The following is a 24,889-nucleotide window of genomic DNA, read 5'->3' on the forward strand; positions in this document are numbered from 1 at the left end:
GAACTCATTCCAGGTCTTCCACTCTCCACTAATTCACCCTTCTCCTTCTCCCCCACTCCAGTTGGATGAATGAACAGCAGCAAGTAACAGATCACGCCACCTATCTTACCAATGCTTAACTGCCTCTAGGCATCTAGCCTATGGCACCAGCCCCCCATTCTGCATGGTTCTGCCAACTGCCCAATCCTCAAATCTGCTTCTCCCACTCCCATATCCATCCCTTGCAGAAGAGCAGCCAGAGAAGGAGCAGCATAGTGATGATATGACCTGGAACCTACCTGGGACAGGAGAGAAGCATCTGTGCCTCTGATCATCCTATTGTCACTGCTGGAGACAGAATCGAGTGCTGGCTGAAGGATTAGTCTAACCCAGGAATGGTCTTGAACAGGGTTTCATATTCTTATAAACCCACCTGAGATTTCCTCTGACGTTTTCTCTGATACTTTCTCCCTCTCTAAGCTCCTTTCCCTCTGGAAATTCTCTTCTCTAATCCATCTCTTTGTACCTCCCTCTCCTCCAGTCCCCAAGAGAGCCAGATATTGACTGAGGTATCTTGCAAATAGGGTCCGGAACTATCTGTCCCAGTGAGTGATTGTCAGAGGACAGCTTAATCCCTGCAGAGAGTTGCAGCCCTGAGCTTCTTCCAGGATGAGAACTCCAATATACAGAGTTATGGCCAACGTTCCCTCTAAGCCATGAAGGTGTGCGGATGCACAGTGAGCCTGAAGGGACTGCACCTAGGGAATCTGTGCATATAAGTGAGACTGCTTCTGTGCTCCCAGAACTGAGTTCTGCAATGGAGAAACAGTGTTGCCTAATAGAAAGAGCACAGGTCTAGGAGTCAGCAGACCTGGGTTCTAGTCCCTGCTCTGCCACTTGCCAGCTGTGTGATCTTGGGCAACTTATTTAACTTCACTGGGCCTCAGTTTCTTCATCTGAAAAATAGGGATTCGATACCTGGTCTCCTTCCTGCTTAAACTGTGAGCCCCAGGTGGAACAGGGTCGCCAAGATCCGCCCTTTCCTCTCCACCCAAACGGCTACCTTACTATTACGGGCTCTCGTTATATCCCGGCTAGACTACTGTGTCAGCCTTCTCTCTGACCTCCCTTCCTCCTCTCTCGCCCCGCTCCGGTCTATTCTTCACTCCGCTGCCCGGCTCATCTTCCTGCAGAAACGATCTGGGCATGTCACTCCCCTTCTTAAACAACTCCAGTGGTTGCCTATCGACCTCCGCTCCAAACAAAAACTCCTCACTCTAGGCTTCAAGGCTCTCCATCACCTCGCCCCTTCCTACCTCTCCTCCCTTCTCTCTTTCTACCGCCCACCCCGCACGCTCCGCTCCTCTGCCGCCCACCTCCTCGCCGTCCCTCGGTCTCGCCTATCCCGCCGTCGACCCCTGGGTCACGTCCTCCCGCGGTCCTGGAACGCCCTCCCTCCTCACCTCCGCCAAACTGATTCTCTTTCCCTCTTCAAAACCTTACTTAAAAATCACCTCCTCCAAGAGGCCTTCCCAGACTGAGCTCCTCTTCCCCCTCTACTCCCTCTGCCATCCCCCCTTTACCTGTCCGCAGCTAAAGCCTCATTTTCCCCTTTTCCCTCTGCTCCTCCACCTCTCCCTTCCCATCCCCACAGCACTGTACCCGTCCGCTCAACTGTATATATTTTCGTTACCCTATTTATTTTGTTAATGAATTGTACATCGCCTTGATTCTATTTAGTTGCCATTGTTTTTATGAGATGTTCTTCCCCTTGACGCTGTTTAGTGCCATTGTTCTTGTCTGTCCGTCTCCCCCGATTAGACTGTAAGCCCGTCAAACGGCAGGGACTGTCTCTATCTGTTGCCGACTTGTTCATCCCAAGCGCTTAGTACAGTGCTCTGCACATAGTAAGCGCTCAATAAATACTATTGAATGAAATACTATTGAAAGGGTCTGAGTCTGACCTGATTATCTTTCATCTATACCAGTGGTTAGCACATTATAAACACTTAACAAATAGTATTATTATTATTACACTAACAGGACAAGAAGACTACATCACTCACACTTGGCTGCAAAACTACCACTGGGTCCCAAGAAGCTCAGGAACATGTACTCCTTAATCAATTAATCAGTGGTATTTATTGAGTGCTTATTGTGGGCAGAGCACACTACTAAGCCCTTGGGAGAATGCAGTACCACAGAATTGGTAGACACAATCCCTGTCCTCCTGGAGTTTGCAATCTCCTTCTTCCACAAACTTCATGGAGGGAACAGGGAAAAGACAGCCATGCAAACCAGAATTCTCAGACAGGGAGAGCCCAGGGACCTTGGCGAGGAAGTGCCTGCTTCTTTTAGGGGCTCCTAATCCTCAGCAGAGGGGCAGCTGAAACTATTTGAAATAATCCCACTTACTACATTGGATTTACAGTCAGTGAGCCGGGTCCTATGGTTGGCTTCCTTGACCCCCTGGGCCCTATCTTGGAGGGCACCTTGACCCTCTGCTGGAAGTTAGTGGCTCAAGCCATCTTCTTGCCCAGCTACTTCTTTCTGGATGTTGCATTCTGATCCAGGTTGTAGTCACCTGGGAAAACTTTCAAATTGCATATTCTATCCCACAGAGGCTCTCCACCACCATGATTGGAAAGCCAAATAGAAAGAGTAAGAGGCATGAGCAATGTCTGTGTGTGTAAGAGAAAGAATGAGAGAGAGAAAGAGAGAGAGAGAGATGGGTGTGTACATATGAGTGATCCTAAATTTCTGATCACCACTCCCACAGCTGACAGCTCAGTTCCACCTGACCCCACAGCTCCACCTGACCCCACTCGACCTTCCCTCAGCTTGGAACTGGAAGATGGGGCTGATTCATTCATTCATTTACTCAATCATATTTATTGAGTGCTTATTGTGTGCAAAGCACTGTACGAAGTGCTTGAGAAAGTACAATACAACAATAAACAGTGACACTCCCTGCCCACAATGAGCTTACAGTCTAGAGGTGGAGAGACAGACATCAATACAAATAATTAAAATTACAGGTATGTATATAAGTGCTGTGGGGCTGGGAGAGGGGAAGAGTAAAGGGAGCAAGTCAGGGTGATGCAGAAGGGAGTGGAAGATGAGAAAAAGTGGGGCTCAGCCTGAGAAGGCCTCTTGGAGGAGATGTGCCTTTGATAAAGCTTTTAAGGGGGGAGAGTAATTGTCAGTCGAGTTTTAATTTCAGCCTGTCATTTCTGAACCTCTACAAAACTGCATTGTATTTCAAGTCCCTTTTGACAATAGGGAAACTGCCCCCCACCCTTTAGCACCCAGGGGTCAGATTGGTGGGCCCAAGTGCCTTATTCATTTCAAATTTATCCTTTCCTGCCTTAGCTCTGTCCTCTCCTCCGCCAGGCAAAACTACTTTTCTTCCCTCATTGACACCCATGCCCGTAACCCCCACCAATTGTTCTGGACTTATAACTCTCTCCTTGGGCCCCTTGTTCCTCCCCCTCCCCCATCCCTCACCCCCAGTGATCTGGCCACCTACTTCATCATGAAAATTAACACACTCAGGTCTGAGCTCCCCAAAGTCACCCCTCCCCCTTCTCCATCCCCTCCTCTCCCAACCCTCTCCCCCACTTTCCCATCCTTCCCTGCAGTATCCTCAGAGGAGATCTCCTCCTTCCTCACAAGTGCCACCCCCTCCACCTGCGCCTCGGACCCCATTCCCGCTCACCTTATAAAAACTATCGCCCCTTCCCTCCTCCCCTCCTTAACTCTATCTTTAACCACTCACTCTCCAATGGCTTCTTCCCCTCTGCCTTCAAACATACCCATGTCTCCCCCATCCTAAAAAAACCGTCTCTCAACCCCACTTGCTCTTCCAGTTATCGCCCTATCTCCCTTCTACCCTTCCTTTCCAAACTCCTAGAACGAGTTGCCTACACTCGCTGCCTTGAATTCCTCAACTCCAACTCTCTCCTGGACCTCCTCCAATCTGACTTCCGTCCCCTCCACTCAACCAAGACTGCCTTCTCAAAGGTCATCCACGACCTGCTTCTTGCCAAATCCAATGGCTCCTACTCTATCCTAATCCTCCTCGAGCTCTCAGCTGCCTTTGACACTGTCGATCATCCCCTTCTCCTCCACACCTTATCTCACCTTGGCTTCATGGACTCCATCCTCTCCCGGTTCTCCTCTTATCTTTTTGGCCATTCATTCTCGGTCTCCTTCACGGGCTCCTCCTCCCCCTCCTATCCACTAACTGTAGGAGTTTGTCAAAGGTCAGTTCTTGGCCCTCTTCTGTTCTCCATCTATACTCACTCCCTTGGTGAACTCATTCACTCCCATGGCTTCAACTATCATCTCTATGCAGATGACACCCAAATCTACATCTCCTCCCCTGTTCTCTCCTCCTCCCTTCAGGCTCGTATCTCCTCCTGCCTCCAGGATGTCTCCACCTGGATGTCTGCCCGCCACCTAAAACTCAACATGTCCAAAACTGAGCTCCTATCTTCCCTCCGAAACCCTGTCCTCTTCCTGACTTCCCTGTCACTGTGGATGGCACGACCATCCTTCCCATCTCATAAACTCGCAACCTTGGTGTCGTACCTTGACTCAGCTCTCTCATTCACCCCACACATCCAATCCATCACCAACGCCTGCCGGTCTCACCTTTACAATATTGCCAAGATCCGCCCTTTCCTCTCCATCCAAACGGCTATCATGCTGGTACAAGCTCTCATAATATCCTGGCTGGATTATTGTGTCAGCCTTCTCTCTGATCTCCCTTCCTTCTGTCTCTCCTCACACCAGTCTATTCTTCATTCCGCTGCCCGGATCATCTTCCTACAGAAATGCTCTGGGCATGTCACTCCCCTCCTTAAAAACCTCCAGTGGTTGCCTATCAACCTCCGCATGAAACAAAAACTCCTCATTCTTGGCTTCAAAGCTGCCCATCACGTTGCCCCCTCCTACCTCACCTCCCTTCTCTCTTTCTACTGCCAACCCCATATACTCCACTCCTCTGCCACTCACCTCCTCACTGTCCCCCATTCACATCTATCCCGCCATCGACCTCTGGCCCATGTCCTACCAATGTCCTGGAATGCCCTCCATCCTCACATCAGCCAAACTAACTCTCTTCCCCTCTTCAAAGCCCTACTGAGAGCTCACCTCCTCCAAGGAGCCTTCCCAGACTGAGCTACCCCCTTTTTCCTCTGCTCCCTCTGCTCCCCCTCTGCTCCCCCTCTGCCCTCTGCTTCTCCCCCTTCACCTCCCCTCAGCTAAGCCCCCTTTCCCTCTGCTCCTCCCCTTCCCCCTTCCCCTCCCCTCAGCACTGTGCTCATTTGTATATATTTTTTATTACCCTATTTATTTTGTTAATGAGGTGTACATCCCCTTGATTCTATTTATCGTGATAATGTTGTCTTATTTTTGTTTCAGTCTGTTTTGCTCTGCCATCTGTCTCCCCCGATTAGATTGTGAGCCCATCATTGGACAGGGATTGTCTCTATCTGTTGCCGAATTGTACATTCCAAGAGCTTAGTACAGTGCTCTGCACATAGAAAGCGCTCAATAAATACTATTGAATGAATTAATTAATAGTACTTACTGAGTGCCTGCTAAGTTCAATACACTGTACTAAGATCTTGGGAAAGTACAACAGAAACAAATGACATGTTCCCTACCCTCAAGGAGCTTATACTCTAATGGGGGAGGCAGACTTACTAAATATTTTCAAATTGGAGAAGCATTAGGAAAACCAAGATCAGCTAGGGATTAATACAAATATGCCAGAATGAAATACCAGAAGAAATATGAATAAATAATTGAATGCACTATTGAATACACATATACGCATAAGTGCTGAGAATACGTGTAAATGCATAAGTGCTAGGGAAGGCTGTTGGCTGGATATGACTCAGAGTGTTGAGCTTTTGGTAGAGGTTAAAGATGGGCAGAACTGAGATGTGGTGGAATTTTTGGAGGGGAGGGTGACCTTGGCTGGAGGAATAGCGTGAGCTGGAGGTGGGTGAGTTGGAAACAGGATGCAGTCAGAAGCTTAGCTTGGAGTAGCAGATAGAGAGACCCAATTTGGGAATCATTTGCCTAGACTTGATAGCTGAAGCCATGTGAGTGGATGAGCTCCCTGAAGGGGTGAGTGTAAAGTGAGAAGAGAAGGCAACCCAGAACAGACCTCAGCAAGACACCCACAGTTAAAGGACGAGAGGTGAATGAGGAACCAGTCAATGAGACTGAGAAGGAGCAATCAAACAGAAAGAAGAACCAGATGAGTACTGGGGTGGCCAAACCAAGATCAGACCATGTTCCAAAGAAGAGGGGGTGGTCCCCGGTGGCAAAGGCAGCCAAGAAGTCGAGGAAGATTAGGTCAGAATAGACCCCGTTGGACTGAGTTATGAAATGGTTACTGGTGACTATGGAGAGTGTGGTCTTGGTGAGATCAAAGAGGTAAAAACCTGACTATAGCAGGGCAAGAAAGTTGGTGGAGAGGAAGTGAAAGCAGTAGGCATATGCAACCCTTTAAGTAGTTTGGACCGGAAAAGGAAGTGGGAAATGGCTTTGCTCCTCTAGTAGAGGGAAGCCCCTCTGTGGTCCAGGAGAATCTCCTGGGTCCCCCTGCCCAGCCGACCATTAAAGAAACAGTATCATCAAAGGGAAAGAGGAGCAGCCACTGGGCAGCTGTGTGAACTTGGGCAAGTCACTTAACTTTTCTGGGCCTTGGTTTCCTCATCTATAAAATGGGGATAATGATTATTTCCTCTCCCTCCCTGGCATGGACATTTTGAGGAGAAAATGAGAAACTGATGAGAAAGCACTTCAGATAAAATTAAAATGCCATTCAAATCTAAGGTGTTACAACAGTCCTTGGACTTATGACACAGTTGTTTCCTGAAAACTGCATGAAGTCAAAGCACTGTAAATTGGGACCAATTTTCTCATAGGGGCAAGTTATAAATGAGGAAATAGGCTCCGGAACAATGGTTGAATACCTTTTTCCTACCAAAATTATCCAGAATTGTATACTTGATAAATTATAGAGTAGCTACATTAATGTATTTATATTATAATCAACTAGATTGTAAATTCCTCCATTAGATTGTAAGCTTCTAGAGTACAGGGAACATGTCTACTAACTCTATTGTACTCTCCCAAGTGCTTACTACCATGCTCTGCACACAATAAGTGCTCAGTTCATATATTGACTGATTGATTGACTGAGTTAGAGAGGTTCTACAACATGGATGTTGACTTTTACCTCATTGGAAGTAATGTGGTCACCTCGATCCTCCCTAGTGATTACCTGCACCCCTGAAACTAGTGCCCAGAAGAGGATATTGTAAGGAAGTCAGAGAACAAAGTGTTGTAAATCTGAAACAGGATGCAAATTTTAGAAATGTTGTAAATGCTACTGTTTGTTCTTGCTCAACATCATACTTTAGGACTGCCTGCATTGCTGTTTCTCAGTCAGGCTGATTCTGTGGATTGCTCCCCTCTCATGAATCCACGTTTTCCCCCAGAGCCACAGGTAGCAGTAAAACCTGAGTCTGTGACCCCTCTATGGAGATGAAGACCAGTTGCCTGCCTGCCCAGCACTTCAGGTGCCCATTCTTACCACACTGTTGTCCCACCCAGGTAGGGTAAGCCTCAGGGCAGTGCTCTAACCCAGTAGTTCAATCAGAAGAGCCATTATAAGGGGAACATTCATTCATTCGTTTTTATTTTTTAAATCGTATTTATTGAGCACTTACTGTGTGCAAAGCACTGTACTAAGCGCTTAACACCTAGGGAACACTTAGGGAGCCCTTTATAAGCTCATATGAGGGACACCTCCCCATGTCAAAACACACTCCAACCTCTGCTATAACAGAAATAGGCACAAGAGACAGTAAATATTCCATTATACTGAATGCCCAGAAAAAAGGGCAGCATAAATAGGTAGAGGAAAATAAAGGTTATTACACTTTGTTTCCTCTTCTTCAAGCTATCCCACTATCCCACTTATCAACCAAAACCCTCTCGCTTAGATCGGCTACCACCCCCAAATACATACAAATACACTCTCCCAACTGCTTTCATAATTAGCACCATATGCAGTTTATGGACATCATTCGTGTTGCCAAATCTCGAAATCATGGCCAGTAAATGTAGATCTATTCATAGGATCTCTGGAGCACAAGAGGTACAGGAGAAGTTCAGGGAGCACTCCAAAGTCTCAATTGTGGATTTGCATACATCTGAGTACACTTTAGCTCAGACACATTCAGATGTATTCTCTTAGCCAGTATGAATATTTCCATGAGTCCCCTTTGACTCAGGAGAGTACTAGACTCTGTACTAAGCACTTAGTACAGTGCTCTACACATAGTAAATGCTCAATAAACGCCACTGATGATGATGATGATGATGATGATGGCTTGTAAATCCATGGAAATCGCCTAACCCACTCCTGGAATTTGGGCGCCCCCTGGAGGTCAGCAGATAACCTCAGCAGATGATTAACAGATACAAGCAAATTCACCACGACCTTCCACCTTCTGAGGATACGAGGGGAGGGCTCACAGCTTCTTGGGGCGGCTTTTCCTCCTGAACACATTTCTAAGGGCCTCTTTCATGTCCTTGTTCCTCAGGCTGTAGATGAAGGGATTCAGCATGGGGCTGACCACCGTGTACATCACAGATGCTACCGAGCCCTTCCCAGATGTTTGGGTGGAAGATGTTTGACTGAAATAAACCCCAAGGCCAGTGCCATAGAACAAAGAAACTACAGACAGGTGAGAGCTACAGGTGGAGAAAACTTTATATCTTCCCCCAGGAGATGGGATTCTCAAAATGGTAGAGATGATGCAACTGTAAGAGAAAAGGAGACCTGTGAGGGGAACAACACCTAAAGCTACTAAGAGTACATACACCAAGACTTCATTGAAGAGGGTGTCAGTACAGGAAAGCTTTAGAAGCTGGCTAAGATCACAGAAAAAGTGATGGATTTTGTTTCCTGCACAGAACGATAATCGAACCACCATTAAGGTATGTAAGAGGGCATTAAGGTTACCGATGCTCCAGGACACCACAATCATCCAGGCACAGAGCCGTGGGCTCATGATCGTGGTGTAGTGGAGGGGGTGGCATATGGCCACGTAGCGGTCAAAAGCCATCCCAGTGAGGAGAAAATTGTCCAGACATGAAAACAGCATAAAGCAATACATTTGTGCCAAGCAGCCAACATAGGATATGGATTTATCCCGGGCCTGGATGTTGATCAGCATCTTGGGGACCGTGGTGGACAGGAAGCAGATGTCAGCCAGGGAGAGGTTGGTGAGGAAGAAGTACATGGGGGTGTGCAGGTGTGGGTCGGAGCCGATGGCCACGACGATGAGCAGGCTCCCCAGAACCCCGAGCAGGTACATCCAGAGGAACAGCACGAAAAGGAGCTGCCACTGCTCTGCCCGGTCAGACAGTCCCAGGAGGAGGAATTCTGAGATGCTGGTTTGGTTTCCCTTCTCCATAGAGCCAGAGGATCTGCTGAGGGAGATGTGGCAGGGGAATAGGGGGATGGAGCAGTTACATTTTTCTTCTTCTTCCTCCCTCCCACCCCCTGGTGGTTACTAGGTGGTAAAAAGGAGCAGAAAGACAACCGAGTCCTTCACCTGATGGCAAAACTCCCTGACCTGATTTCTTTTCAGTCTCATTTTCCAACTTTGTTGGGCTACTGTGTTGGGCTTATTAAAGTCACCTGCTATTTCCCCATTAGGAAAGGAGCCTAAGATACTCTTTCTTATTCAAAATCCTTACAAAAGATAAATAAAAGAGCTCGGAAACCAAAAAGAAGTGAATTTAGAACTGGAGATGTTAGCCCATTTAGCTCACTGTTGGAACCTGCTGGAAAGCCAACTGACTAGGTTCAGGAATAAACTCTACCGATGCACTGTAAGGACAAGAGGAAAAATTAAGATTTCAAATGGGGTAAAGGAAAACTCTATAGAGACCCGAAGATGAAATGGGCACCCTAGAAAATGTGGAAATCGGGGCAGATAACAAAAGAGAAAGGATCCCCTGCTATAACACTCTCCCCACTTAAGTGGTTTCTTTCCCCACTTATTTCTTTGCCAAAAAATCAAGTTGTAAATGGTTAACCTCCTGGTCAACATGAATGAAAATCAAAACTAGAATAGTGAATAAAGGTATGTCTTTTGTGTATGTATTACCATGAACTTACTTCAAGCCATAACGACCCATCACTTCTAGACAGGTGACTTGTGGCCTCTGAACTGACCTAGTGCTTCTTTTGTAATAATAACGTTGGTATTTGTTAAGCGCTTACTATGTGCAGAGCACTGTTCTAAGCGCTGGGGTAGATACAGGGTGATCAGGTTGTCCCACGTGGGGCTCAAAGTTTTAATCCCCATTTTACAGATGAGGTAACTAAGGCACAGAGGAGTTAAGTGACTTGCCCACAGTCACACAACTGACAAGTGGCAGAGCCAGGATTCAAACCCATGTCCTCTGACTCCCAAGCCCATGCTCTTTCCACTGAGCCATGCTGCTTCCCCAAGGACTTAGTATAGTGCAGCATTACACCCAGCTTGTGCTCAGTAAATACCATTGCTCCTCCTAAGTGACAGCAGACTGAATATAAACCAACCACCCACAAAGCCCTATCTGAAAATAATCCTGTAGGACATCTGGCTCCCCTGTGGAACCTTTCTTGGAGTCTGACGGTAATTCTCCTCCAGCTAGTCTAACCTCATTCCGATCTTTATAGTTATGCTTCCCCTACCTGTAATTTATTTTAATGTCTGTCTCCCCTGCTAGACTGCAAGCTCCTTGAAGACAGAGATCGTGTCTTCTAATTCTATTGTACTCTCTCAAGAGCTTACAGGACTCTGCACAGAAGAAACACTCAATAATTGATCGAATGATTGATTAAAGTCTACCAGCTGAGATAAACTGAAGAGCCCCCCCCCCCCCGCCCCCCCCCCCCCCCCACACCTCACGAATGGACTGTGATGGTTGTACCAGGGCAGCTGTGACTGGAACAGTGAGGAGATGATAGAGGGGATATTGTGCTATCGTTATTTCTTTTTGCTCAGTTGTTGTCTGTTAATTTTCCCCTGCATGTTTGTGCTCCCTCACCCCATTAGATTGTGTGCCCTCTGTAGGGCAGCAGCCATGTCTAAATTGGCATCAAAGCATTTAGTACACTGTCTCACACACTCTAAGCAGTTAATCCAAGGCATGGAGGTTGCTTGATATTAAATTCATCTTAATTTTGAAGGACAAATTTTCTCATCTTACTAGGTCCTCCTCTGAATTCATTTTCAGACATCCACTCAATCAATGGTATTTATTGAATGCTTACTATGTGCAGAGCATTATATAAAGCACTTGGGAGAATACAATAAATAGACATAATCCCTTCCCTCAAGAAGCTTACAACCTAGCAGGGAAGTCAGACATTAAAATAAATTATAGATAGGGGAAAATAATAGAATTTTCAGATATATACACAAGTGGTCCTCAATTTGTATTCCTGAACCAGTGGTCTAGTTAAGCAATAAAAGAACTGAAACTGCCCTGTGAAACACACTTATAAATCACCCAGGAAGACATCAAACCACTGGTGACTTCCCTATGGATGAAACTATCAAACTAAGTGTTTATGGGTTCAGCAGTCATGTGATCAAGAGCATACTTTCCCAGCTTGCCACAGGAGTCATCATCCTAAAACAGGAGGCTTGGAGTTGCATATGGGGCTCTGTGAAACCCAGAAAGCCCCAAGGTTCCTGATCTAAGCTCTTCCCCCATAAAATTAAAGAAGTAAGGAAAAGGAATGAATTGCTTCATGTGAATGGGGAAATGCTTCAGCTGTGGACTCTCCTTTGTCACTGTATTCTCTATCAATTGGGCCAGAAGTGGGTGAGCCAAGGAGACTGCAGAGAAAGCAGTGTGGCTTAGTGGAAAGAACATGGCCTTGGGAGTCAGAGGACATGGGTTCTAATCCCCGCTCTGCCACTTGTCTGCTGTGTGATCTTGGGCAAGCCACTTAACTTCTCTGATCCTCTGTTACTACATCTGTAAAGTGGGGATTAAAACTGTGAGCCCCACCTGGGACAAATTGATTACCTTATATCTAACCCAGCACTTAGAACAGTGCTTGGCATATAGTAAGTGCTTAACAAATACCATTATTATTATTAAAGTATCAGAGTTGGGGATGGGGGTGGCCACAGGAGAAGGAGTAAATACAGATTAATCAGGTTGGACCCTGTTCCAGGTGAGGTTTACAGTCTCCTTTGAGGCTATTCCTGTTTTGAGGCTATATGAAGACTTGCTCATCTAAGCTTTGTGTCTTTTTCTGTTGCAAGCAAGGGCTAGAATTCTATAAGTAATAAAGCTGTTGCTGAGGTTTAGGGAACCCATAAAACTTGGCACTAGTCATTTTTTTACCATGAAAATGTACCTCTGAACCACTGCAAATGTGATTGCATCTGAGAAGCAGCGTGGCTCAGTGGAAAGAGCACGGGCTTTGGAGTCAAGGGTCATGAGTTCGAGTCCCAGCTCTGCCCCTTGTCAGCTGTGTGACTGTGGGCAAGTCACTTAACTTCTCTGTGCCTCAGTTACCTCATCTGTAAAATGGGGATTAAGACTGTGAGCCCCACGTGGGATGACCTGATTCCCCTGTGTCTACCCCAGCGCTTAGAACAGTGCTTTGCACATAGTAAGCGCTTAACAAATATCAACATTATTACTCTCCTGGACCTCAATAGGGCCTCTTACCTGTCCTTCTCATTCACCCCACCCACTGCCCTACCTCCCTGTGAGCAAGTGGACCTCAAAAACACTCTTCAGATTCACACACCACACTGGCCTACTAATTGTAAACTTGCAACTGCAAATTATTCGGGTCAAATAATAATAATTGTGGTATTTGTTAAGTGCTTACTATGTGCCAAATACTGTACTAAGCGCTGGGGTATATACAAGATAATCAGGTCCCACATGGTGTTCACAGTCTAACTAGGAGGGAGAAAAAGTGATGAATCCCCATTTTGCAGATGAGGGAACTGAGACACAGAGAATAATAATAATTGTGGTATTTGTTAAGCACTTATTATGTGCTTAAGTACACTAGTGCATTAAGCACTGGGGTGGATACCAGCAAATCGGGTTGGACACAGTCCCTGTCCCATGTGGGGCTCACATTCTCAATTCCCATTTTACAGTGAGGTAACTGAGGCACAGGAAAGTTAAGTGACTTGCCCAAGATCACATAGCAGGTAAGTGGTGGGGCCAGGATTAGAACCCAGGTCCTCTGACTCCCAGGCCTTTGCTCTTTCCACTAGGCAATGCTGCTTCTCTAGCCTCAGCATCAGCTAGCATCTAGCATCCGCTAACACCCATCTGCAAATTCACCAAAATGGGCACTTGTGAAGAACAACCCAGAGAGACACAGACACTCTGGACAATTTCTGAGCCCCGATCAACTCACGGTAATATCCCAATAATTCTCCAATCCAGGCATGTGCAACTTCCCCCAACCAAGCCTTCTTGCAGTCCTGCAACTGTGTCACCTCCTGAGGGAAATTGGATGGCCAAGTCACCATACTCCTCAATACCAGGAAGAAGCCACTGAAGCTTAAAGGGGAAGGTTTGAAAATGTTTCATTGCCTAGTGAGTGATAAGCATAAGGACTTCATTCCCATGGGAATTTATAAAGGCCAGAAACATTACTAGATTCAAGAAGGGTTTTGGATGAATACCATGTTCAAGTGGTCCATAATGGGTTTCTGTCAATCAGTCAATCAATCAATCAGTGGTATTTATTGAGGGCTTACTGCATGCAGAGCACTATAATAAGCACTTGGGAGAGTACAGTACAACAGAGTTGGTAGATATGTTACCAGCCCACAAGGAGCTTACAGTCTAGAGGGGGAGATAGATACAGCGTGGTACAGTGGAAAGAGCCCAGGCTTGGGAGTCAGAGTTCATGGGTTCGAATCCCAGCTCCACCACTTGCCAGCTGTGTGACTTTAGGCAAGTCACTTAACTTCTCTGTGCCTCAGTTACCTCATCTGTAAAATAGGGATTAAAACTGTGAGACCCATGTGGGACAGCCTGATCACCTTGTATCCCCCAGGGCTTAGAACAGTGCTTTGCACATAGTAAGCGCTTAACAAATACCACCATTTTTTATATTAAAATAAATTACAGCTATATAGAAAGTGCTGTGGGGCTGAGGGGTGAAAAAAGGGTACAAATCCAAGTGCAAATGTGGTGCAGAAAGGAGAAGGCGAAGAGGAAATGAGGGCTTAGTAGGGGATAGATGGTCCATAACTATCCATAACTATCCCCTCCCATCCTCTAACTGTTGGGGTTCCTCAAGGGTCAGTTCTTGGCCTCTTCTGTTCTCCATATACACTCACTCCCTTGGTGAACTCATTCGCTCTCACGGCTTCAACTATCATCTCTATGCAGATGATACGCAGATCTACATCTCTGCCCCTGTCCTCTCCCCCTCCCTTCAGGCTTGTATCTCCTCCTGCCTCCAAGACGTCTCTACCTGGATGTCTGCCCGCCACCTAAAACTCAACATGGCCAAAACTGAGCTCCTCATCTTCCCTCCCAAGCCCTGTCCTCTTCCTGACTTCCCTATCACTGTGGATGGTACAACCATCCTTCCCGTCTCTCAAGCCCGCAACCTCGGTGTCATCTTTGACTCGGCTCTCTCGTTCACCCCACACATCCAATCCATCACCAAAACCTCCCAGTCTCACCTTTATTAGATCGCCAAGATCCACCCTTTCCTCTCCACCCAAACGGCTATCTTACTGTTACAGGCTCTCATAATATCCCGGCTGGACTATTGTGTCAGCCTTCTCTTTGATCTCCCTTCCTCCTGTCTTTCTCTGCTCCAGTCCATTCTTCATTCCGCTGCCCGGCTCATCTTCCTGCAGAAACGCTCTGGGCATGTCACTCCCCTTCTTAAAAACCTCCAGTGGTTGCCTATCAACCTCTGCACGAAACAAAAACTTCTCACTCTAGCCTTCAAGGCTCTCCATCACCTTGCCCCATCCTACCTCTCCTCCTTTCTCTCTTTCTACTGCCCACCCCGCACACTCCGCTCCTCCGCCACCCACCTCCTCACCATTCCCCATTCTCCCCTATCCCGCCGTCAACCCCTGGGCCACATCCTCCCACTGTCCTGGAATGCCCTCCCTCCTCACCTCCACCAAACTAATTATCTTCCCCTCTTCAAAACGCTACTTAGAGCTCACCTCCTCCAAGAGACCTTCCCAGACTGAGCTTCCCCTTTTCCCCCTGCTCCCTCTGCTCCCCCTCTACCCCCCCTTCACCTCCCCTCAGCTAAGCCCTCTTTTCCCCCCTTTCCCTCTGCTCCTCCTCCTTTCCCTCCCCCTCCCCTCAGCACTATGCTCGACTGCTCAATTGTATATATTTTCATTACCCTATTTATTTTGTTAATGAGATGTACATCACCTTGATTCCATTTATTGCTATTGTTTTAATGAGATGTTCATCCCCTTGATTCTATTTATTGCTATTGTTTTTGTCTGTCCGTCTCCCCTGATTAGACTGTAAGCCCGTCAATGGGCAGGGACTGTCTCTATCTGTTACCGATTTGTACATTCCAAGCACTTAGTACAGTGCTCTGCACATAGTAAGCACTCAATAAATACTATTGAATAAATGAATGAATGAATGAATCCATGAAAACTGATGTTCCAAACGGCAACCCTCACACCGTTCCTCCAAGTATCCTACTCCTACTGTCAGAGACAGAGTCTGAGACTGGATGGGCTGTTGGCTTGACCCACTGCTGATGGACTTATGCCTAGGCTTGGAAAAGGAATTTCTCCCCCTTCAAAATGTGGGGTTGCCTGTTTCAATGACATGGGAAACTCTGATTTCCTGCTCTCCCACTTTATCCACTGGGTGGGCTACTCTCTGAGAGCAGGAGCCCCAGGTTTGTTGATGTGTCTGGCACCCTGGATAACTCTTGCTTTGAGTTCCAAGAATATACCCCAGCCATGTGCCCTGTTACCCTGTTACTGCAGAGTCTCTGGCCATTTAGGACCAAGTCTAACAGAGAGTAGGGAGAACTTTGCAGAAACTAGAGAACTGACCACAGCCATGACTAGATAGTGTTTACCAACTTTGTTGTATTGTACTCTCCCAAGTGCTTAGTGCAGTGCTTTGCATATAGTAAGTCTCAGTAAATACCATTGATTCAATCAATCAATTGATTGATTAACTAAAGCTACCAAGAGAGTCTTTGGGGGTCCAGATGGAAGAAGACAGATCTGACTGCCTCTCTGTTTAGCCCGTCAGCCTTTTCCTCGGTTTCCCTTTGGTCTCCCGAACTCACCCAGAGATCAGAGATGCCTGTCTACTTGTTGTTTGTTTTGTTGTCTGTCTTTCTGCTTCTAGACTGGGAGCCCGTTGTTGCATAGCCCTGGATCACTGCTTCTGTCTGCCTCCTTCACTCTTATGCTCGAGCAGCTGAACGCTGCTGGCGAAAGTCTAAACACCAAGCCAAACTTGTTCACTTGAAATTTATCCTTTCCTGACTTAACTCTGCCCTCTCCTCTTCCAGGAAAAACTATTTTTCTTCCCTTATTGACACCCATGTCCATCACCCCCACCAGCTGTTCTGGACATTTAACTCCCTCCTCAGGCCCCCTCTTCCTTCCCCTCCTCCATCCCTCACCCCCAACCATCTGGCCACCTACTTCATTAAGAAAATAAACACCATCAGATCTGAGCTCCCCAAAGTCACCCCTCCCCCTTTTCCATCTCCCCCCACCCCGGCCTTTAACTCTCTCCCCTACTTTCCCAACCTTCCCAGAAGTATCTTCAGAGGAGATCTCCTCCCTTCTTTCAAGTGCCACCCCTTCCACCTGTGTTTCTGACCCCATTCCCGCTCATCTTATAAAAACTCTCACCCCTTCCCTCCTCCCCTCCTTAACTACCATCTTCAACTGTTCACTCTCCAACGGCTTCTTTCCATCAGCCTTCAAACATGCCTATGTCTACCCCATCCTAAAAAACCCCTGTCTTGACCCCACTGCCCCTTCCAGTTATCGCCCTATCTCCCTCCTACCTTTCCTCTCCAAACTCCTAGAGCGAGTCATCTACTCTCGCTGCCTCAAATTCCTCAACTCCAACTCTCTCCTGGACCCACTCCAATCTGGCTTCTGTCCCCTCCACTGCCCTCTCAAAGGTCACCAGTGACCTCCTTCTTGCCAAATACAATGGCTCCTACTCTATCCTAATCCTCCTCAACCTCTCAGCTGCCGTTGACACTGTCGACCATCCCCTCCTCCTCAACACATTAACCAACCTTGGCTTCACGGACTCTGTCCTCTCCTGGTTCTCCTCTTATCTCTCTGGCCATTTATTTTCAGTCTCCTTCGTGGGTTCCCCCTCCTTCGCCCATCCCCTACCTGTAGGGTCAGTTCTTGGGTCCCTTCTGTCATCCATCTATACTCACTCCTTTGGTGAACTCATTCACTCCCACAGCTTCAACTCTCATCTCTACGCAGATGACACCCAAATCTACATCTCCTCCCCTGTTCTCTCGCTCTCCCTCCAGGCTTGTATCTCCGCCCGCCTTCAGGAACTTAACATGTCCAAGACTGAGCTCCTTATCTACCCTCCCAAACCCTGTCCTTTCCCCAATTTTCCTGTCACTGTGGACGGCACTACCATCCTTCCCACCTCACAAGCCCGCAACCTCAGTGTCATCCTTGACTCTGCTCTCTCATTCACCCCACACATCCAATCCATCATCAAAACCTGCTGGTCTCACCTTCACAACATCACCAAGATCTGCTCCTTCCTCTCCACCCAAACTGCTACCTTGCTGGTACAAGCTCTCTTAGTATTCCGACTGGATTACTGCATCAGCCTCCTTTCTGATCTCCCATCCCTCCTGTCTCTCCCCTGCCTGGATTACCTTTCTGCAAAATGCTCTGGGCATGTCACTCCACTCCTCAAAAATCCCCAGTGGTTGCCCATCCACCTTCGCATGAAGGATAAACTCCTCACTATTGGCTTCAAAGTTCTCCATCACCTTGTCCCCTCCACCTCACCACCCTTCTCTCCTCCTACAGCCCAGCCCACACACTCCACTCCTCTCCCGCTAACCCCCTCACTGTGCCTCATTCCCGCCTGTCCCATCATCGACCCCGGCCCACTTCCTACCTGTGACCTGGAATGTCCTCCGTCCCCACATCTGCCAAACTAACTCTCTTCCCCTCTTCAAAGCTCTACTGAGAGCTCACCTCCTCCAGGAGGCCTTCCCAGACTGAGCCCTCCCTTTCCCTCTGCTCCTTCTCCCCTCCCCATCATCCCGACGCCCTCCCTCTAGTCTACCCCCTTCTCCTCCCCACAGCACTTGTATATATTTGTACATATTTATTGCTCTATGTATTTTATTAATGATGTGCATTTATCTATGGTTCTATTTATCTATTTTGATGGTAGTGATGCCTGTCTACTTGTTTTGTTTTGTTGTCTATCTCCCCTTCTAGACTGTGAGCCTGTTGTTGGGTAGGGATTATCTCTATCTGTTGCCGGATTGTACTTCCCAAGTGCTTAGTACAGTGCTCGGCACACAGTAAACCCTCAACAAATGCAATTGAATGAATAAATGAATGAATCAGAGACTTGACTGGCTATGAATGGGATTCTCTGAGCCAGAGAACGAGGCTACCACCTCTGTCAACCTACCTGCACCTTCATTAGAACTGAGAATAGGGATTACAAAGGCAACTGCAGAACTGGATTTCTTACTCTCTAATGACAGCCCTGCCCCCCAACACACACACGCACGCGCGCGCGCACACACACACATCCCTCTACTCATTTCACCCTGGACACCCATCCCCTTTAATGAAAAAATCTCTCCTTGCCCCTGGGCATTGATCCCGTGGCCCTGTGGCCCAGGCCTTGTCTCTCAAACCTCATCTGGGGATCTCATGGTGTTGGCCAGCATCCCTGTTTCTGCCTCTGCAGTTGTCACTTGCTTAGAGTAGTCCTGGACTAAGGACCACTTCTGATGGAGGTTCTTGCCCCAGATGGAGCCAGAACCATTCCTTGCTCGGGAAGGAAAGGGGAGTTTCCTAAACCCTCCACTTATCCTTGGAAGCATCCCGACTTTCTCTACCCCAGTGTCTGATGCACAGTTTTTTGATGGTATCTGTTAAGCATTTATTACTTATTGCCAGGCACTGTACTAAGTGCTGCGATAGGTACGAGCTGATCAGGTTGGACACAGTCCATGTCCCACCTGGGGCTCATGGTCTTAATCCCCATTTTTACAGATGAGGGAACCGAGGCCCAGAGAGGTGTAGCGACTTGCCCAAAGTCACACAGCAGGCAAGTGGTATGGCCGGGTTTAGCACCCAAGTCCTTCTGCCTTCCCGGTCCGTGCCGCTCTATCCGCTAGACCGTGATGCGTCTCTAGCTCTGCTTCTCACTTGAGGGAAAACTCACTCATCTGTTGATGCAGCATAGGTATTGGGAAGGCCTGAATGTTCCGGAAAGTGGGGCAAGGTGTGAGTTGCGAGGGGAAACCAAAGAACAGCTTGTCTTACTTGTAGCAAACTGTCTCGGGGTCCTCTAGGGCAGGAATCTGAATTTGACGCTCATCTATCCAATTTCCGTAAAGCCGATTCTAATCAGAGGACACCCCAAATGAGACAAAGCCCGGGGTAAAGTTTGCTGTGGAGAACCTACCCTCGGGGCAGTCGGATCCAGTTGGGTGGCCAGTCTCCCCGGCGGACGGTTCTAACCCGGAAGGTCAGTGCCGGTCCGGGCCCCTCGGCCGTCCTCCGTCTCCTCCGGACTGCGGCCCGAGCGTGAAGGGGGACCAGGATCGTGGGGCTGCAGGGCTCTGGGCGGGAGCGCTGCATCCTCACCCACAGGGCAGGACTATTTGCAGGAGTCTCTGGGCCCCTGGGACCCCCGGCCCGCGGCTCCCCAAGCCCCTTGTTGGAAACAAACCCCCAGACGCTTCAGACTTAATTAAGACCTCGGTGGGGAGTGTTGAAATCTCTTGGAAACAGGGTCCCCAACTTTCTCAGCCTTTATGATGTCGAGCAGTTCAGCTTCTCCCCAGGGCTGGGGGAGGGAAGGGCTGCCCCGCTCTTTGGGTAACAACCCTAGAAGGTCCGCAGAGCCCTGAGCTCGAACGGTGGAGGCTTCGGTCCACCCCGGGGTGCTGTAGATAGGGTGCGTGGCTCCTCCCCAGAGCAGGCGGCAGGTAAGAGAGGTCAAAATTAGGTACACAAAAGCATAAAAGCTCCACTCCTTGCAAGACAGGCCCGGGGGCCAATCCAGGTGCGTGACCGCCGGCCAACTGTGCCAGGTCTGTGAAGACCTGTAAGACCGTGAGCCCTAAGTGGACAGGGACTGTGTCCCAACCCAATTACTTTATATCTACTCTAGCGCTTAGTACAGTGGCTGGCACATAGTAAGCGCTTAACCAAGACCACAATGATCATTCTCGTCATTTGGCCCAGATGAGGCGAAGGGAAGAGGAAATGATGAGGGAGATCGGGTTTGGGTCTTCGAGTTCCCCCCAAGCTGGCTTCCCTATCACAGCTCCTCCAAGAGGCTTTTCCTGACTAAGCCCTCATTTCTCCTACTCACCCTCCCCTCTGCAAGGGCCTCTGCACCTGGCTCTGTACCAACTAAGAAAGGAACGGTCACCACACCCTCTAAGCACTTGAGAGTCACCCCACCCTCAGCCCCACAGCACTTCATTCGTTCATGCATTCAATCGTATTTACTGAGAGCTTACTGTGTGCCGAGCAGCGTACCGAGAGCTTGGAATGTACAATTCGGCAACAGATAGAGACCGTCCCTGCCCAATAGCGGGCTCAGTCACAGTCTAAAAGGGGGAGACAGACAGCAAAACCAAACAAGTAGACAGGCATCAATTTAAAAGAGGGATCGCATTTCGGTCGTCATGGCATGTGTGTGAGGTACCGTGGCTTAAGCATTTTCGCGCCCGGGGAGCCCGAATGGCTCCCTCTTTGGCGTCATCCACTTCCACTTACTTTTACTGAGGTTGGGAGGCTTCCTCCTGTCTCTCCCCGCTCCAGTCCATTCTTCATTCCGCTGCCCGGATCATCTTCCTACAGAAGCGCTCTGGGCCTGTCGCTCCCCTCCTCAAAAACCTCCAGGGGTTGCCTATCAACCTTCGCCCGAAACAAAAACTCCTCACTCTTGGCTTCAGAGCTCTCCATCCCCTCGCCCCCTCCACCTCACCACCCTTCTCTCCTTCGACTGCCCACCCGGCACGCTCCGCTCCTCTGCCGCTCGCCTCCTCGCGGTCCCCCGTTCGCGCCTGTCCCGCCGTCGACCCCTGGCCCACGTCCTCCCGCTGACCTGGAACGCCCTCACCTCTGCCAACCTACCTCCCTTCCCCTCGTCAAAGCCCTAGTGAGAGCTCACCTCCTCCAGGAGGCCTTCCCAGACTGAGCCCTCCCTTTCCCTCTGCTCCTCCTCCCCTCCCCATTCCCTCCTCTACCGCCCTCTGCTCCTCCCCCTTCCCCTCCCCACGGTACTGTGCTTATTTGTATATATTATTTATCACTGTATTCACTTTGTTAAGGGTGTGGTGTATATCTACGATTCTATTGATCTTGATGATATTGACGCCAGACTACTCGTTTTGCTGTGTTCTGGTTTGTTTTGCTGTCTGTCTCCCCCGTATAGACTGTGAGCCCGTTATTGGGCAGGGATTGGTCTCTATCTGTTGCCGAATTGTCCGTTCCAAGCGCTTAGTACTGTGCTCTGCACATTAGTGCTCTACACTCAACGAGGGAGGGAAAGGTGGTGCGCGTGCGCCGTAGAGCCCGAAGGCTCAGGTTGGGAAAAGCAAAACTGAGCTCCTCATCTTCCCTCCCAAACCCGGTCCTCTCCCAGACTTCTCTATCACCGTGGATGGCACGACCATCCTTCCCGTCTCTCGGGCCCGCAATCTCGGTGTCATCCTTGACTCGTCTCTCTCGTTCACCCCACACATCCTATCTGTTACCAAGACCTGCCGGTTTCGCCTTTACAATATCGCCAAGATCCGCCCTTTCCTCTCCACCCAAACGGCAACCTTACCGTTACGGGCTCTCGTTATATCCCGGCTAGACTACCGTGTCGGCCTTCTCTCTGACCTCCCTTCCTCCTCTCTCGCCCCGCTCCAGTCTATTCTTCACTCCGCTGCCCGGCTCATCTTCCTGCAGAAACGATCTGGGCATGTCACTCCCCTTCTTAAACAACTCCAGTGGTTGCCTATCAACCGCCGCTCCAAACAAAAACTCCTCAGTCTAGGCTTCAAGGCTCTCCATCACCTTGCCCCTTCCTACCTCTCCTCCCTTCTCTCTTTCTACCACCCACCCCGCACGCTCCGCTCCTCTGCCGCCCACCTCCTCACCGTCCCTCGGTCTCGGCCTATCCGCCGTCGACCCCCGGGCCACGTCCTCCGCGGTCCCGGAACGCCCTCCCTCCTCACCTCCGCCAAACTGATTCTCTTCCCCTCTTCAAAACCCTACTTAAAACTCACCTCCTCCAAGAGGCCTTCCCAGACTGAGCTCCTCTTCTCCCTCTACTCCCTCTGCCACCCCCCCTTTACCTCTCCGCAGCTAAACCCTCTTTTTCCCCTTTTCCCTCTGCTCCTCCACCTCTCCCTTCCCATCCCACAGCACTGTACTCGTCCGCCTCAACTGTATATATTTCCATTACCCTATTTATTTTGTTAATGAATTGTACATCGCCTTGATTCTATTTAGTTGCCATTGTTTTTACGAGATGTTCTTCCCCTTGACTCTATTTATTGCCATTGTTCTTGTCTGTCCGTCTCCCCCGATTAGACTGTAAGCCCGTCAAACGGCAGGGACTGTCTCTATCTGTTGCCGACTTGTTCATCCCAAGCGCTTAGTACAGTGCTCTGCACATAGTAAGCGCTCAATAAATACTATTGAATGAATGAATGAATGAATGAAAAGCCCAAGGCCCCTGGTGGGTGACGTCACAACGAGGGCCCCGGGAGCGCTGTGCATCCTGGGAAATGACCTGCCAATCTTCTCCTTACTAGGATTTTAGGGGCTCTGCTGAGGAGGGCGGCCGTTGCCCCTCAGGCTTGATGTGACCCCCCCGCCCCATAGTCAATGGCCTCTAAGTTCGGCCGGTCTGTGCCGTAGCAGGCCTATGTGTACAGTGCCCGACTTGTCATGGCGTCCTTCCCCGAGGGGTGGGCCCAGTCATACTTACCTGGCAGGGGAAATACTATGATCATGAAGGTAGTTTTTCCCAGGGTGAGGCTTAGCTATTGCACTCTGGCTTCGCTGACCCCTGCGATTTCCTCAAATGTGGGAAACTCGACTGCATAATTTTTGGTAGTGGGGGACTGCGTTCGCGCTCTCCCCCGCCATGCTGGTTACTAAAGTTTAGAACGACTTTAAAGATTCCCAAGGGATATCCGTGTGGTAAGAGGCAGTAGAGAAGCTCCTGCAGCAAGAGATGTGACTCTCTTACGAGGGTTATGGTAGTAGAGAGGACTTTGTTTTCTGTAGCCTTGCGGGAAAGGTAAAGAGGAGAGTTATGTCTCCGTTTGCTGTTGTCCAGTTGGGGAGTTCAATTCTTTGCGCTTTGTTGGTGCTGACGTGAATGTGCTTATCAAATTGGGTTACTGCTTCTTTTCCAAAGTGAGCTCCTGCTTTGTAGTGAGCGGTTTTTTATCCCGTTACCATCATGGTTGATATTTGAGGGCTTCCCTTATACAGAGCGCTTTAGGAAGCGCTTGGGAGAGTCCAAAGTCGGTGTGCGCTTTTCCTGTCGACAACGAGTTTGCAATGTAGAGAGGGAGGCCGAGAGGGAACGGACCAGATGTGGAAATCCTTGGGTTAGGCACAGCCAACCAGGCCTCCGTGAGGGAGTTTCAGATTTTAATGAACTTTTCAGGGGCAGCCAAATTTAGCAAGTGGTTTCCAGAGTCCAGACCCACTGAGGGGTCAAATGGGCTCTCATAAAGCCTAGGAAATCTATGTAATAATAATAACGATGGCATTTGTTTAGCGCTTACTATGTGCAAAGCACTGTTCTAAGCGCTGGGGAGGATACGAGGTGATCAGGTGGTCCCACGTGGGGCTCACAGTCTTCATCCCCATTTTACAGACGAGGTCACTGAGGCGCAGAGACGTGAAGTGACTTTCCCAAGTCACACAGCTGACGAGCGGCTGGACCGGCATTTGAACCCATGACCTCTGACTCCCAAGCCCGGGCTCTTTCCACTGAGCCACGCTGCTTCTCTAGGGAGGTCTTGGTACTGCTCTTTGCACTTTTCCTGAGTCTGCCATGCTGCAAAGATCGTGCCCGCTGTGCCACACTGTGATCTGAAGCCAGGAACATTCACTGGGCAATAGCCTTCTGGCTAGGATCTTGTTGGCTCAGTGGAGAGGAAATGAGGGGCCTCGATAATTGTCAGCCTGGAATTTCATCTTCCTTTTGGAAGGCAAGCAACATGGCCGAGTGGGAAGACTATGGGCCTGGGGCTCGGAGGCTCTGGGTTCCAGTCCCAGCTCTGCCACTTGTCTGCTGTGCGACTTTGGGCAAGTCACTTCACTTCTCTGCGCTTCAGTCACATCATCTGTAAAATGGGAATTCACTTCTCCTCCCTCCGACTAAGACTGTGAGCCCCATATGGGACAGGGACTGTGTTCAACCTTCTATCGACCCCAGCGCTCAGGACGGTACCTGGCAGAGGGTAAGCCCTTAATGAGTACTCTATTGAAAAGAGATGGCGATGATGGAGGCAGCTTTGAGATCCTATGCTCTCTCCTCTATGTCCCATATGTTGAGGAAAAGCTAAAGTAAGAGTTTAAACAGA

The 24,889-nt window shown here is 48.9% G+C and overlaps 2 protein-coding genes and 1 non-coding gene across 3 annotated transcripts in view; 2 read left to right on the forward strand and 1 right to left on the reverse strand.

The window, feature by feature from the left end:
• The window catches only part of LOC100681834 (olfactory receptor 24), a 162,653-nt gene that overhangs the window by 24,585 nt on the left and 113,179 nt on the right, over window positions 1–24,889 (forward strand). The window contains exon 3 of the mRNA XM_029050387.1: window positions 23,596–23,612. Within this exon, the coding sequence (XP_028906220.1) occupies window positions 23,596–23,612 (17 nt within the window). The remainder of the gene's footprint in view (window positions 1–23,595; window positions 23,613–24,889) is intronic.
• On the reverse strand, window positions 8,541–9,488 carry LOC120638032 (olfactory receptor 7G3-like). Its single transcript, XM_039910144.1, has one exon. The coding sequence runs from the start codon at window positions 9,486–9,488 to the stop codon at window positions 8,541–8,543; it is 948 nt and encodes a 315-aa protein (XP_039766078.1).
• On the forward strand, window positions 23,267–23,431 carry LOC114807128. The gene has a single exon (XR_003755181.1). It is a non-coding gene; the product is annotated as a U1 spliceosomal RNA (small nuclear RNA).

This window comes from Ornithorhynchus anatinus, chromosome X1, assembly GCF_004115215.2.
Source record: "Ornithorhynchus anatinus isolate Pmale09 chromosome X1, mOrnAna1.pri.v4, whole genome shotgun sequence".
Classification (NCBI taxonomy): domain Eukaryota; kingdom Metazoa; phylum Chordata; class Mammalia; order Monotremata; family Ornithorhynchidae; genus Ornithorhynchus; species Ornithorhynchus anatinus.

Bases quoted from the DNA above. Each gene is read 5' to 3' on its own strand.
- LOC120638032 (XM_039910144.1), bottom strand. From the start codon at position 9,488: ATGGAGAAGGGAAACCAAACCAGCATCTCAGAATTCCTCCTCCTGGGA.